The 15,748-nt window shown below is 40.6% G+C and overlaps 1 protein-coding gene across 5 annotated transcripts in view; it reads right to left on the bottom strand.

The window, feature by feature from the left end:
• LOC116981189 (VPS10 domain-containing receptor SorCS1-like) overlaps window positions 1-15,748 on the bottom strand; it is a 720,890-nt gene that overhangs the window by 53,753 nt on the left and 651,389 nt on the right. For all 5 annotated transcript variants that reach the window (XM_033034012.1, XM_033034011.1, XM_033034009.1 and 2 more), the window contains exon 19: window positions 2,657-2,843. In XM_033034012.1, coding sequence (XP_032889903.1) covers window positions 2,657-2,843 — 187 coding nt within the window. The remainder of the gene's footprint in view (window positions 1-2,656; window positions 2,844-15,748) is intronic.

The following is a 15,748-nucleotide window of genomic DNA, read 5'->3' on the forward strand; positions in this document are numbered from 1 at the left end:
TCCTCGCTGTTTCTCTAACATAAATTAAAGTGCACTTTACACCATGCAAAACTTCCCAAAGAGAGTTATTAAGCAATTGTTGATACCTGCATCATATGAGGATGTCAGGAAAGATTGGAGAGACTTCGAGAAGGGAGAGGCAGAGAGATTGAGGGTTGGGAAGGTAATTTCCAGAACTCAGGCCCTATGTCCGTTGAAGGCGTAGCAACCATTAGTGGGCCTCCCGTCTAACAATCAGCTCTCCCAGAGAAGCCAAGCTTCTGATACGTCAGTGCAATCTCCTTCAGGCCTCTGGCACACCCGTCACTGTAAGTCATTGTCCCAGCTTTTTCTCCCTCCCAGCGTTTGTAAGAGACAGTAATTGATTGAAGGATATAGCATGGAAACAGGCCCTTCGGCCCACCGTCCACTCCAACCATCGCTCACTCTCTCACACAAGGTCGATGTTATCCCACTCCCATCCATCCAATCCATGCACACCATTTGGGGCAATATTACAGAGACCAATTAACCTACAAAACCATACATCTTGGGGATGTTGGAGGAAACCGGAGCACCCAGAGAAAAACCCATGCTGTCACAGGGAGAACGTGCAAGCTCCATACAGACAGCACCCGAGGTCAGGATCACACCCTGGTCTCTGGCACTGTGAGGCAGCAGCTCTACCAGCTACACCATCATTAGGGTCGTGGTGAGGAAATAACTGTGTCTGCTCTATGCTGTTTGGCACTGAGTTCTTCCAGAGCTGTCACCAGGAGAACCCTAGAACGATATTACTCTTGGCATTTTAATGAGGAATAATTTGGTGCTTCAAACTCAGGTTGGAATCACTTTAGTGTTGAATATTTACGCCTGTTCAGAGATGTCCATGTCTGGTAATGGGGATTGGATTCAGCCGGGTAATGTGATAACTCAACATTGCCGCATAATAACAAGCCTGTTCTGGGCACCACAACCAAGCAATTTATCCAGCTGGATGTAAACACAATCACAATTTTATTTCAGGTGCACTCACCACTTTCTATCAAACCCTGTTCAAAATTAAGCGACTGTCAGAGAGAAAACCAAATACAGTAATATTTAATGAAATCCACAGGCTGGAGGCCCATCCAACTCCCAGTGCTTGTCAGGGGCCAACAAATTACTCTGTCGAGTGCAATTTAAATATTAATGCTGGCTCGTTATTCCATTTAACAGTAAGTACTGTGGTGACACAGTGGAGTGCCTAACTACCGCCATCCTTCTTTATCTTAAAGCAGGATTCCATGCCCGTCCATGTAATTGCCTACTCCTACAATTAGAAGATATATTTAACTTCTTGGTGCATTATTACCGGGACACACAAACTGAGACTGCATCGCGAGGTTGGACGTGAAGGACCAGAGTGGATGTGGAGAGGATCCGCTAGCGGGAGAGTCTCGGACACAGCCCTCGACTCAGTCTCAGAATAAAAGGACGTACCTTTTGAAAGCAGATAAGGAGGAATTTCTTTAGTCAGAGGGTGGTGAAACTGTGAAATTCAATGCCACAGAAGGCTGTGGAGACCAAGTGATTGGGTACTTTTCAGGCAGAGTTTGGCAGATTCTTGATTAGTACATGTGTCAGGGGTTGTGGGGAGAAGGCAGGAACATGGATTTGAGAGGGAAAGATAGATCGGCCATGATTGAATGGCGGAGTGGACTTGATGAGCCGAATGGCCTACTTCCGCTCCTATGATTTATGAACATGACTAGGATATTTCCACTGCCTTCAGTGCTTTGGGATTACGAAGAAAAAGATAATTGGGTCGTGGGGATACTTTTAACCCCGATTTCATCCACCCTTGCCTTAGCTCACCTCCTCGCCTGTCTCTCCACATAACTATACCAGAAATCTGTCATGCAAGACCTTGCTCCCCTTCTCCAAATTCCCTTCACATCTATCACCCCTGCGCTTGTTGTTGTACAAGGAAGAGCTCAATTTAATGAAGCTGTCCAGTGTTTTCCAGAACTCTCCAGGAAGTGCTGCCGACAATTGTAGCGCACTTAATTTTAGTTATTTTAATTTTGTTTTGAGTGATACAGTGCGGAAACAGGCCCTTGAGCCCACCGAGTCCGCACCGACCAGCCATTAAAACCACCCTGCACACAAGGGAGAATTTTACATTTTATTAATAAGTTATTCTTCTTCTCACTCCTTTTCGAGCTTGTACAGACACAGAGTTGGACATTGGAACTTTGATTTTGTTCTTTTCATTGCTTTGTAAATATTGATTGTAAAGTCCAATTGTTTGATAATTTCGATTTTGTTACTATTAATGTCTTTAATGTCTTACTTGTTCGGAATAAATAAATAAATAAATAAATAAATAAATAAATACCAAGCCAATTAACCCACAAACCTGTACGTCTTTGGAGTGTGGGAGGAAATCGAAGATCTTGGAGAAAACTCACACAGGTCACGAGGAGAATGTACAAACTTTAGCACCCATAGTCAAGATCAAACCTGAGTCTGTGGCGCTATAAAGCAGTGGCTCTACCACTGCGTCACAATGCGCCCACGATGTAGGTGAACAACCTTAGCATTCTATTTGCAAGGTCTCTACACCATGAATTGACCTCACTGGGCATTTTGTGTCCGTCAGTGGTATATTTCTAACATTATAATATTGACCTACAATTTACATGCAGGAACAGGATTGCTCGCGTGGACCCCAGGTTGTTCTTCACTTGCGCGATGACACGGTAGATTCCGCCGTGCTTGTAGACATGCTTGATCCCTCCCTTGACAGAGCTGAGGTTTGCGAAGATCACTGCGGTACCATCACCAAACTCGATCTGGAGCCTGGTCCTTGGAATATCTCCCTGTGTCAAGCAAAAAAACAGGTGGGTTAACAAAGTACCCAATGAAAGTCAGATGAAAAGATGAAAGCCAATGAAAGCCAAAGTTAGATAAATGCAAAGTTCTATACCAATAGATTGGAAACTGGATCAAATGCCAAAAAAAAGAAGAAATTGTCAGACTGCACTGCCATTATCAGTAGTATTTCCCTTTTCTATAGTGGATACTGCTGCCTAATCCGGCGATTCTAAAAGGTTAGAGGCAACATTTCAAGTCAAGAGTATTTAATTGTCATATATACTGAAAGTGAAACAATGCAATTCTTACTGGCTGCAGAATGATATGCCTGTAAACACAGTACTCATACATATCGTAATAAACATGACTGAATGATTGATTGATTGATTAAGCGATACAGTATGGAAACAGGCCTGTCGGCCCACTGAGTCCACAGCAACTACTGATTACACAAGTTCTATGTTATCCCACTTTTGCATCCACTCCCTGCATACTAGGGGCCATTTACTGAAGCCGATTCACCTACATACCCATACTGTTTTGACTTGGATGTGAGCTTTGTGAGTTAGGGTTAGGGTTAGGATTAGGGTGAGGCTTAAATGGTGGAATGATTGGGGGTGAGCCATTCACTGCAGGATCTCCCACCTCTGACCTGACCTTGTAGGCACAGTGTTTATGTGGTTGGTTCCAGTCCATTTTCTGGACTATGGTGATGGGAGGGTATTGGTGCTGGGTGCTTGGTAATGCCAATGTTGTTGAATGATCCTTGTATGAAAGGTACATTTGCAGTCACTTCACAGCCTGTGTGTGGATGTTGTCAATGTGATACCGTATGTGGACAGAGACTGTTCCACTATCTGAGAAACTCAGCTTACTAATGGTGATGGTTTACCAAGGAAAGGCACACCATGCTGGAGTAACTCAACGGGTCAGGCAGCAACCTTGGAGAACATGGAGAGGTGGGGGGTTTGGGGGGTGGGGGCGATGAGAGTCCCCCCCCCCCCCCCCCCCCCCACCCTCCGATTGGCCCTCCCAACTCCCTGCCTTGTGGTCAATCACCAGGATCATGGGGCAGCAACCTTTTTACCGTTGGGAACGTCCCATTGTGATGTAATTGTCAGTTTGAGAGCCCATTGTGATTGGTGCAGTGTGAGTGACATTGTGACATAATCACTGGAAGCTCCTGGAAAAAGGGCTGTCTATGAGAAGGCGGATTTGGCTTTTTTTTAAACTTTAATCATGAATAACTTTTGAAATATAGTATGAATTCTGAAGTGAACCTGATTACGGCGTGGAAGGGAATCAGAACTTGAGGAGCAGTCCCTTCAGATATTAGTACAGTGGCAGCAACCTCGTTACCTTTGGCAACGTCCCGTGATGTCATTTATAAATGAGATCCATTGTGATTGGATGTCTGTGAGATGGCATGGTGACATCATCACTGGAAGGTGCTGCTGAGTCTGCCACTGAAAAGCAGTTTTTTTTTTTTAAATTTGGCTTTTTTTAAACTTTAATCATGAATAACTTTTGAAATATAGTATGAAATCTTAAGTGAAGCTGAGTACGGTGTGGGACCAAAATGCAACCAGAACCTGAGGAGGAGCAGCCCCTTCAGACATCGGTAGAGGGGCAGCCAGCTTGAGAGCTCATTGTTACCATTGGCAACGTCTTATTGTGATGTCATTGTGGCAGTCGGCAGCCAGCTTGAGATGCCAGTTTTATCTTTTTTTTAATCATGAAAAACTTTGAAATATAGCATGAAATGTGAAGCAAACTGCCATTTTGCGATCAGCCCTCCCCCCTTCCTGCCTTGTACCCAAACACCAGGATTGTGGGACCAAAATGCAACCAGAACTTGATGAGCAACCCCTTCAGATATTGGTAGAGGGGCAGCAACCTTGTTACCATTGGCAAGGTCCCATTGTGATGCCATTGTGGCAGTCGGCAATCAGCTTGAGAGCCCATTGTGATTGATGCACTGTGAGAGGCATTGTGACATCATCACTTGAAGCTTCTGGAAAAAAGGCTGTCTGTGAGAAACGGTTTTTGGCTTTTTTTTAAACTTTATTCGTCGACAATTTGTGAAATATAGTGGAATTTATATTGAAAAAGATCACTTATGGGAAGAAGCTGACATACCGTGGGGATAATGTGCGAATATTTCGCGATTACTCTCCTGAGGTAGTCCAGAAAATGAGATTGTTTACACCGGCAAGACACACTTTGAGGGAAGTCCCGGGAGTAAGATATGGAATTTTATTTCCCGGAAAAATGAAGATAACTTATAACGGCGTTGAACGCTCATTTGCAGCTCCCGGAAAAGCTTTAAAGTATGCAGAGGATATCGTTAAGAAAACATCGGGGCAAGCTGCCGACAAGGAAGAAATTTGAACTTTTTACAAAGTTTTGAACTGATTAAAATGGCCGAGCTACCCAGACAATTATAAAGCTTATCTCGTTGGAATGTGTTATTCAGAGAGCTTGGTTATATTCAACCTTGGATGCAAAGCTCAAAGTTTAACCCCTTGGCACCTGCTTGTACGGTAGTTAACCCTTTGGTACCAGCTTGTATGATGTATGGTAGTTATAGAATGGGATATTATGTAAGAATACAGGGTGGATATATATGGGAAAGTTTAGATTAGATTAAGATTGGATAAATTAGAGGGACATATATACTTATATAATCGTGTATATGTTTGTTCTATATTTGTTTTGTTTTTTTATTCCTTATGTCTCTTTTTTCTCTCGGCTGTCACTAGCACTGATTTGATAAACTCATATAAGAAAAAACACAATATGAAACGATATGTAACTTTTTATGAGGATTCACCAAGGGGGAGGAGCTCAATGTATAACAACATCACGGAGGTCTATACATTTTTTGCCATCGTTGATGGCTATTCGTCCTTAAGGTATCTTCCCTTAGATACCTTAATAGCACCTTTTTTTTTAAAGCACAATCAAGATTTTTATCTGTTTAATTTTTTTGAAAGTAATTGTGTATCACATTCTTTTTTTCTTTTTCTAAGGCACTTTACAAGAAGGAGATGCAATATAAATCTAATAAACCGGGATGACCACCCAAGTCCTAAAATTCTGAGGTATTTGTTTGCACCATATGATTCAGGAATATTACCCTGATTTACAATGCAAGACGATAGACAAATAAAGAATGGAGGAATTACATTTTGTAGTTGGAATATACGGGGTGCCAACGAACCAATTAAGAGGGGTAAAATTTTTGCCCAACTAAAATCGTTGAAAAGCGACATAATGTTTTTGCAGGAGACACACATGAAACAACAAACACAAATAAGATTAAAGGCGAATTGGATAGGCCAAACATACTACTCCTCATTTACTTCTAAATCTAGGGGTACAGCTATTCTTATTAGGAAAGGTATTCCTTTTAAATTAAAGAATACCATATCAGATAAAGAGGGAAGATATATTATAGTTTCGGGTGAAATTTATGCAACCCCACTAACTTTGATAAATATTTATGCTCCGAATTTTGATAACCCCCACTTTTTTGATAAAATTATTGACATAATATCAGAGTTTAATTACCAAAATGTGATAATAGGGGGGGGACTTTAACTGTGTTTTAGATTCATATCTAGATAAATCAGCAAAACAAAAGAAGAGTAATTTAAAATCTAAAACTAGCGAACTTCTAAATACATATATAAAAAATACGAATATAATAGATGTATGGAGATCTGCTAATCCAGTTGGAAGGGAATACTCGTTTTACTCTTCGGTGCATAAAACTTATTCAAGAATTGATTATTTTTTAGTGGATATGAAATGAATGCCATATACAAACAACCCAACATACCACATTAGTAGTATCTCAGATCACTCTCCGTTGACATTTTCAGTAAAATTTGAGGGAATGCCGGGCAAAAATTTTTTTTGGAGGTTTAATACACATATTTTAAATGACGTGCAAGGCTATCAATATTTAAAACAACAAATGGAACTTTTTTTCGATACAAATGATATACCAGGTACTTTGCCTTCTTTATTATGGGAAACTTTTAAGGCATTTATGAGAGGAATTATAATTTCATATCAAAGTTTTCAAAATAAAAAGAATAAGACAGAACAATTGTTGTTAGAACAAGAAATCAGACAGTTAGAGATGGATAATGCCAAAGATTCCACGACAGATAAACACAATAAGATAATATTACTGAAATTTAAACTTAATCGAATTTTATCGGCAAGGGTAATAAGACTATTCCAAATGACAAAACAGGAACATTTTGAGTTTGGTGACAAACCACATAAGCTTTTAGCTCGCCAATTGAAAAAACAAGAAAAGGAAAATACTATAACCAAAATTAAATCAGAGAAAGGTGAATTACTAATACTACCTAAAGATATTAATAATAGATTTGCCCAATTTTACCAAAACTTATATACATCTAAAATTAAAAGAGAAGATAGTAAAATAAAAAAAATTCTAGATAATTGTAATCTTCCAATACTGGACCTTTTGGAACAAGAGGAATTAGGAGCTCAAATTACAATCAAAGAAATAGGTGAAACAATAAAATCGCTGAAAAATGGTAAGACACCGGGACCAGATGGTTTTAATAATGAATTTTATAAAAAATTTCAGGAGATAACAACCCCTTATTTATTTAATTTATACTCCCATGCTTTTAAAGAAAACAAACTACCTGAAACACTAACAGAATCAACTATTACGCTTATTCCAAAAAAAGATAAAGATTTAGAAGATCCAGGCTCGTACAGAGCTATATCACTTTTAAATACAGATCAGAAAATTTTAGCAAAGATTTTAGCAAGAAGATTAAGCAAATATATTAGTAAATTGATAAACCCTGATCAAACGGGGTTTATACCTAAAAGATACTCATTTAATAATCTGAGACGTCTGTTTAATATAATGTACTCGCATAAAGTAGAGGAAGAAGATATATCAATTATTTCTTTGGATGCAGAGAAAGCATTTGATCAGGTAGAGTGGCAATACTTATATAAAGTACTACAAAAATTTAATATGGGAGAGAATTTTATAAGATGGGTAAAATTATTATATGATAAACCGATGGCACGAATTTTAACTAATAACATGTTATCTCAAAAATTTCAACTATCAAGGGGTAATAGGCAGGGATGTGCACTATCACCCCTGCTATTTGCCCTTATGATAGAACCCCTGGCTGAAAGTATAAGAATTCATCCGAATATTCAGGGCTATAATACCAGAGACTCAAAGAATAAAATCTCATTATATGCAGACGATATACTTTTATATATTACAAAGTCACAAACGAGCATACCAAATTTATTAAACTTAATAGAGGAATTTGGGTCTTTTTCTGGATATAGAATAAACTGGAATAAAAGTGAAATCATGACATTAAAACCTCAAGAACCTACACACTTACTGAAGTTCCCCTTTAAAATCGCAACAGAAAAATTTAAATATTTGGGTATTCAGATTACTAGAAAATATAAAGCATTATTCAATGCTAATTTCATGCCTTTATTAAATAAACTTAATACGTTGATTAAATTTTGGAAAACACTTCCCTTATCATTATTAGGTAGAATAAATGCAATAAAAATGATCTTCCTACCACAATTACTATACCTATTTCAATCTATACCGGTCGGTATATATACCAAAATACTTTTTTTTTAAATTAGACTCTAATATTACTAATTATATTTGGGACTATAGATCACATAGAATCACAAAAAAACACTTATGTAAACCAAAAGAGGTCGGGGGACTTTCACTTCCGAATTTTATGTATTATTACTGGGCAGTGCATATTAAGAATATGATTTATTGGTTGGATAGTTCTACCCAACAGACAGAATGGATAAAAATGGAGAAGGAGGATTGCCATCCTAGTAATATAGGAACGATCCTCTTCTCCCCAAAAAAACTGAATAACACAATATATAAGAAGAACCCAATTATATATGGTACAATAAGAATTTGGAAACAAATAAAATTATCTTTAAAATTAAGAAATCTATCACTGTTAATGCCAATAGCGAATAACCCTTTATTTAAACCATCTCTTATTGATAAGACATATAACCAATGGGAAAGTCTCGGAATTAGAAGGATCGGGGATATGTATGAAATGGGAAACTTACTATCATTCCAACAATTACAATTAAAATTTAAATTGAAAAACAACCAATATTTTAAATATCTTCAGATTTGCGATTTCGTGAAAAAATATATACAAGGATATCAAAAAGTAACTCCTGACTTATTGGAAGAGGCAATGAATATTGAAGCTGACTCACAAAAATTAATATCATATTTATATAATAGTATTCTAAATATAGACCTACCATCGACAGAGGTACTTAGAGAAGAGTGGGAACGGGAACTAATGATAAAAATTACGAAGGTTAAATGGGAAAAATACCTGATATATATTCACAAATGTTCAATTAATGTAAGACATAATTTAAATCAATTTAAAATTGTACATAGATTATATTATTCAAAAACAAGATTGAACAAATTTTATCCAAATATATCCGCCACTTGTGATAAATGTCTAGCCCAAAAGGCAACTATAACACACTCCTTAGTCTCCTGCATAAAACTTTATAGATTTTGGAATGATATTTTTGAAATATTTACAAAATTATTCAAGACAAGAATGGAACCTAATACTGAAATGATTATATTTGGCGTAATGGAAGATGGGAATAAATTGAACACATCTCAAAATCTATTCCTTAACTATGGTTTAATAATAGCAAAAAAATTAATTCTTAAATTTTGGAAGGGTACATCAATACCAACGCTTAAAATGTGGATTGCAAGTATGTTGGACACCGCTCATCTTGAGGAAATGCGATTCCTCCTAATGGATAAATCAGACCAATTCATAACGAGTTGGTCTCCATTCGTCGTTTTTTTGGAATCATATGGTGCAACACAATTATAAAAAATAACTGTTTCAGGACTGGACGAGGGTTGGTCAAGACTATAAATAATGATCTCCTCTTTTTTTCTTTTCTTTTCTCTATTCTCTCTCTCAACTTTCTTCATTTACTCGTTTTCTTTTTTCACACACTATATATTTCACATCTTTCTATCCTTTACTATCTAACTTCTTTTTCTTATTCTAATCTTTTTTCAGTGTAACAAAAAAAAAAAAAAAGAAGTTGTACATAAAATGTATTATGAAAATATATATTAGGCACTTTGGTGCCATATGACTGTACTTACTTCTAATAAAATAAAATATTAAAAAAAAAAAAAAAAGAAATATAGGAATACATTTTAAGTGAACCTGAGTACGGCGTGGACAGGAAAATGTGAGTCAGAATATGTAAAAATTTAGGTGCTAACGTGTAGCATTTTGAGGAAGATATAAAACAAACAAGGACACACACACACACACAAGATGAGACTTTTATAGGTTTAGAGATGGGTGACATTTTGGATTTGAACCCTTCTTCAGACTTACTGAGACTCAGTCTGCACAAGGGTTCTAACCAGAAACGTCACCCATTATTTTCCTATAAAGATGCTGCTTGACCCACCGAGTTACCCAACACTTTATAACCATATAACCGTATAACAATTACAGCACGGAAACAGGCCATCTCGGCCCTTCTAGTCCGTGCCGAACACTTATTCTCCCCTAGTCCCATCTACCTGTGCTCAGACCATAACCCTCCATTCCTTTCCCGTCCATATACCTATCCAATTTATTTTTAACTGATAAAATCGAACCTGCCTCCACCACTTCCACTGGAAGCTCATTCAACACAGCTACTTTCTCTGAGTAAAGAAGTTCCCCCTCATGTTACCCCTAAACTTCTGTCCCTTAATTCTCAAATCATGTCCTCTTGTTTGAATCTTCCCTACTTTCAATTGAAAAAGCTTATCCACGTCAACTCTGTCTATCCCTCTCATCATTTCAAAGACCTCTATCAAGTCCCCCCTTAACCTTCTGCGCTCCAACGAATAAAGACCTAACTTGTTCAACCTTTCTCTGTAACTTAGTTGCTGAAACCCAGGCAACATTCTAGTAAATCTAAATCTTTATGTCCATCTTCGGTATAAACTATGGTGTTCTGGTTTCCTCCCACACTCCAAAGACATATATGTTTGAAGGTTAACTGCCTTCGGTAAAGATTGTAAATTGTCCTTAGTATGTAGAATAGTGAAGGTGTACAGGGTTCGCTAGTTGGTGCAGACTCAGTGGGCCGAAGTATCTCTAAACTAAACTAAACTAAATAAACTAAACTAAAAGCTTCATACTATCCAAATAATCATGCCAACTCCCAATGACACCTGTATAAATGAACTCCAGACAGTGAAACAGATAATGCTCATATGCAGCAAAGAAGTGCTGGCAGTTGGTAAAGAAATGAAGTCTTATAGAACATGAATTATAAATCAGATGAACAGATAACATGTCACACCAAAGGCTTGAATCTGACAGGCAGACAGCAGTCAAGGGACCTTGGCTTAGCTTCGGCACTGGAGGGCAGGTGGTGAGATGTGACAAATAAAAAAGATGCTTTCATTTAAGATGGAGATGAGGAGGATTTATTTCTTCCGCAGAGTTGGGATGCTTTGATACTCTAACCTCGAGAGATGCAGAGGATGAAATGTTGAATGTGTTCAGGCGGGAGCTAGAGAGAGTTTTTTGTGGATTCAAAGGTTAGGGGGAACAGGAAGGAAGTAGCCAAGGTCAGAGTAGCCATTAGGTGAGAGGGGCAAAGTTTAAAGGAGGTGTGCAGGGCTAGTGCCAAGGGTGGTGATGGAGGCAGATACAATAGTGGCGGTTGAGCAACTTGTGGTTAGGCACATGGATATGCAATGTTGGAGGGACGGATTGTTGTAGGCAGATGAGAATTGGTCTGGGCATCATGTACATTACAGACATTGTGGTCCGAAGAGCTTGTTCCTGGGCAGCACTGTTCTATGTTCTATGAATGGCAGGCAGTCTTAAGGGCATGTGGCTTACTCTTTCTTTGACTTGCTACGGGGAAAGATTATTTCTTAATCAAATACCCCTTGTAGCCTGCCTTTTTGATGAACTCTTGTCTGGTCTGGCACCCCAGATGAACCTGCACGGGGAGAACTGGCTCCCGGCACGTTGGCATGACCCAGCAAGGTGCAGGAACTGTTCCCACACCAGCAGACGTCTACACTCACAGCATGAAACACTGAAGACAGACACAAAATGCTGGAGTAATTCAACGGGACGGACAGCATTACTGGGTAAAGGAATGGGTGAAGTTTCGGGTCGAGACCCTTCTTCTGAGTCTTCAGAGACTTCTTGTCTGAAGAAGGGACTTGACCTGAAACGTCACCCGTTCCTTCTATCCAGAGATGCTGCGTGTCCTTTTTGTTCCCTTTTGAACAACATGCTGCGTGTCCTGCTGAGTTACTCCAGTATTTTATATCTACCTTCGGTGTAAACCAGCATCTGCAGTTCCTTCCTACACCCTTCAGCCCACGGAGTCCACGCCGACCATCGATCACCCATTCGCACTAGTTCTATGTTATCCCACATACTCACCTACTCCCCACACTCTCGAGACAGACAGAACCCACATGTCTTTGGAATGTGGGAGGAAACCGGAGCACCTGGAGAAAACCCACACGTTCACATGGAGAATGTACAAACTCCATACCGACAGCACCCGTTGTCAGGATAGAAACCGGGTCCCTGGCGCTGTGAGGCAGCAACTCTACCGTTGCGCCACCGTGCCACCCTGTCCTCTCACTGAACAGAATGGTCGACCAAACTCACCAAGTAATGAACCAGTGCTTGGCTCCACTGGAGTGCAGTCACAAATAAATAATGCACTGCAACTTCAGATCAGTACAATTTCAGCAGATGCAACAGACTATTTCCTGCGAGACACCTATTTTAGAATTTGTGACAAATAGTTACATTTTTATTATTTTGTATCGGCAACTTTAACTCTCCTGTGAAGTTCATTCAATGTGAACATCTGAAAGAATTAATTTCATGGTTTTAAAGTTGAGTATTTAGGATGCATCATGCCAGTTCTAATATCCTTTACTATTTAAGTGCACTCGCCGCCCATGTTAATTGCCATTGCATCAGTCACTGCAATGCGACGTTGATTTGTATCTCACTAATCAGAATCTTCTTGAGAAAATCTTCGTAGTCTATTTCCATGTAATATGTTTATCGCTCTCAGATTCAGATTAATTTATTGTCATATATACCAAGATGCAATGAAATTCCTTGTTCACATGATTCACTCAATGTACACTCGGGGGACCACGGTGGCTCAGCGGTAGAGTTGCTGCCTCAGAGTGTTGGAAACCGAGATTCGATGCTGATCTGTACGGAGTTTGTACGATCTCCCTTTGACCGCGTGGGTTTGCTCCAGATGCTCCGGTTTCCTCCCACACGCACAGGTTTATAGGTTAACTTAGTTTAGTTCAGTTTAGAGATTCAGCACGGAAGCAGGCCCTTTGGCTTTCCAGCGATTCCCGCACACCAACACCTTCCTGCACACACTAGGGTTAATTTACAATTATACCAAGTCAATTAACCTACAAACCTGTACATGGGAGGAAACTGGGGATTGTCCCTATTGTGTAGTATAGTGCTAGTATACAGGGTGATCGTTGGTCAGTGCGGACTCAGTGGGCCAAAGAGCCTGTTTCCACACTGTATCTCTAAAGTCTAAAATAAAGCCTTAAGTCTAACAGCAATAAACCAATACCAATGCCAAATGTAATGAGAAAATCCTTGTGGACATGCTCAATCATCTCAGATGTCTACGAAAGTAAACAGTGGTGTGCTTTCTTGATCACTGCATCAGCATTAAGGGACCAGAATAGGTTGCTGTCCATATGAATGCCGAGGAACTTGAAGCTCTCAGCCATATCTATACAGTAACTGTAGAAGGCAACACAGCAGCGCATCATTAGAGTTGCTGCTTTGCAGTGCCAGAGACCCGGGTTTGATCCTGACTACGGGTGCTGTCTGTACTGAGTTTGTACGTTCTCCCTGTGCCACGTGGGTGTTCTCCAGGTGCTCCGGTTTTCTCCCACACACCAAAGACGTGCAGAATTGTAGGCTAATTGTCCCTAGTGTGTAGGATAGAATTACTGGAGGCGTGTTCGCTGAAATAACAATATTGCTCAGCTCAGGGCACTAGAGATGGGTGAGAAAGGCTGATATTACAAAATAATTAAAAATAATAATTGCTGGAAGCACGAGCATAAAACAAGCAGCTGGAGGCTCAGCAGACCAGGCACCAACTGTACAGTGAATGAAAGATAGAAAGAAAAAGCTGGAGTAACTTAGCGGGCCAGTCAGCATCTCTGGAGAGAAGGAATGGGTGACGCAGTGAATTCGGCTGATGAAGGGTCCGAACCCAAAACGTCGCTTGTCCATTTGCTGCCTATCCTGCTGAGTTCCTCCAGCAGTTTGTTTTTTTGCTAAAAGTAATAATTGTCGCTAATGCCATTAGTTGCAAAGCTACATCTGCGAGGTGTGCTGGCATCTGATCTCTCAACATCCATCACTGCGGTGGCTTCATTGAGAAGGCAGGGAAGAAATTGGCCACATGATAATAAAGAAAAAGCGCTTCCAATTCTTAGATATTAATTTGTTTTTAATGGGGCGATTTGCACGTCCACGCTTGCTCTGGTGCTTTGGAAATGTTCTGTAATCGGTCCCACTCCCCCTCGTACTGCAGAGCCTGCAACAATCATTCTTTTCAAGTCCATGTCTTGTTCCCTTTCCCACCATTAAACATAAGCTGGGCAGTCTCCAGAGGTAGATGGCAGCCTGCTCGTGAATTAGATAATAAGTTGATGGGGCTGATGTGGCTCTGAACTCATCTGCCTGCTGTATGGATCCATAATGCTGACAATTTGGTCATAAAACTGGCAATGAAAGTAAATTCTTTTTAAAGGCTTTGAAACAGTGAGTTTGTGGAGGAGATAGAATTATCTTAGTTTAGTTTAGTTTAGAGATAAGGCATGGAAACAGACCCTTCGGCCCATCGAGTCTGTGCCTACCAGCGATCCCCGTACAGTAGCACACTAGGGGCGGTACCCGGACGTGGCGCCGACAGCCAAGAAGCCGAAGCAAAGAAGTTGAAGCCAAAGAACCCAATGGAAATGAGGCCGAAACGGCAATAAACCGAAAGAGTCTGAAGACGAAACGCCTACTAACCGAAAGGATGGGACGCCTAAATGCAAACTAACCAAAAGGGTGGGACGCCTAAAAGCCAACAAACCGAAAAGCTGCGTGGCCTAAAAGCAAACTTACCGAATGGCTGCTCTGTCGAAACGCCACCTACCCGAAAGGCGGCGTCGCCTACAGGCCAAAGGACCGCCTGCCGCTCAACAGAAACGTCCAATAACGGACATGACGTTGCCGGGGGGCGGGAATTGTAAGCGATTGGTCCAGACCCCCGCGTCCATCACATGACTGTGAAGGCATGAACATTGTCCCACCGGCTGGGTCACTGTGTGACAGCAGTCTCACCGGCTGAGTCGCTGTGTGACAGCAGCCTCGCCGGCTAGGTCACTGTGTGACCGCGGTCTCACCGGCTCTGCCACTGTGTGGAGGCAGTCTCACCGGCTGGGTCACTGTGTGACAGCAGCCTGACCGGATGGGTCACTGTGTGACAGCAGCCTGACCGGATGGGTCACTGTGTGACAACAGCCTCACCGGGCAACATCTCGGGAGAGAAGGAATGGGTGGCGTTTCGAGTCCAGACCTTTCAGACGCACTCTGAAGAATGGTCTCGGCACGAAACGCCACCCATTCTTTCTCTCCAGAGATGCTGCCTGTTTTGTGCGTGGGTACTTGGGTGCATTCCGCAAGCACCGAGACGGTAATAAATAAAACGTCTCTCCCCACGGCCGGGG

The sequence above is a fragment of the Amblyraja radiata genome, chromosome 15 (assembly GCF_010909765.2).
Source record: "Amblyraja radiata isolate CabotCenter1 chromosome 15, sAmbRad1.1.pri, whole genome shotgun sequence".
NCBI lineage: Eukaryota > Metazoa > Chordata > Chondrichthyes > Rajiformes > Rajidae > Amblyraja > Amblyraja radiata.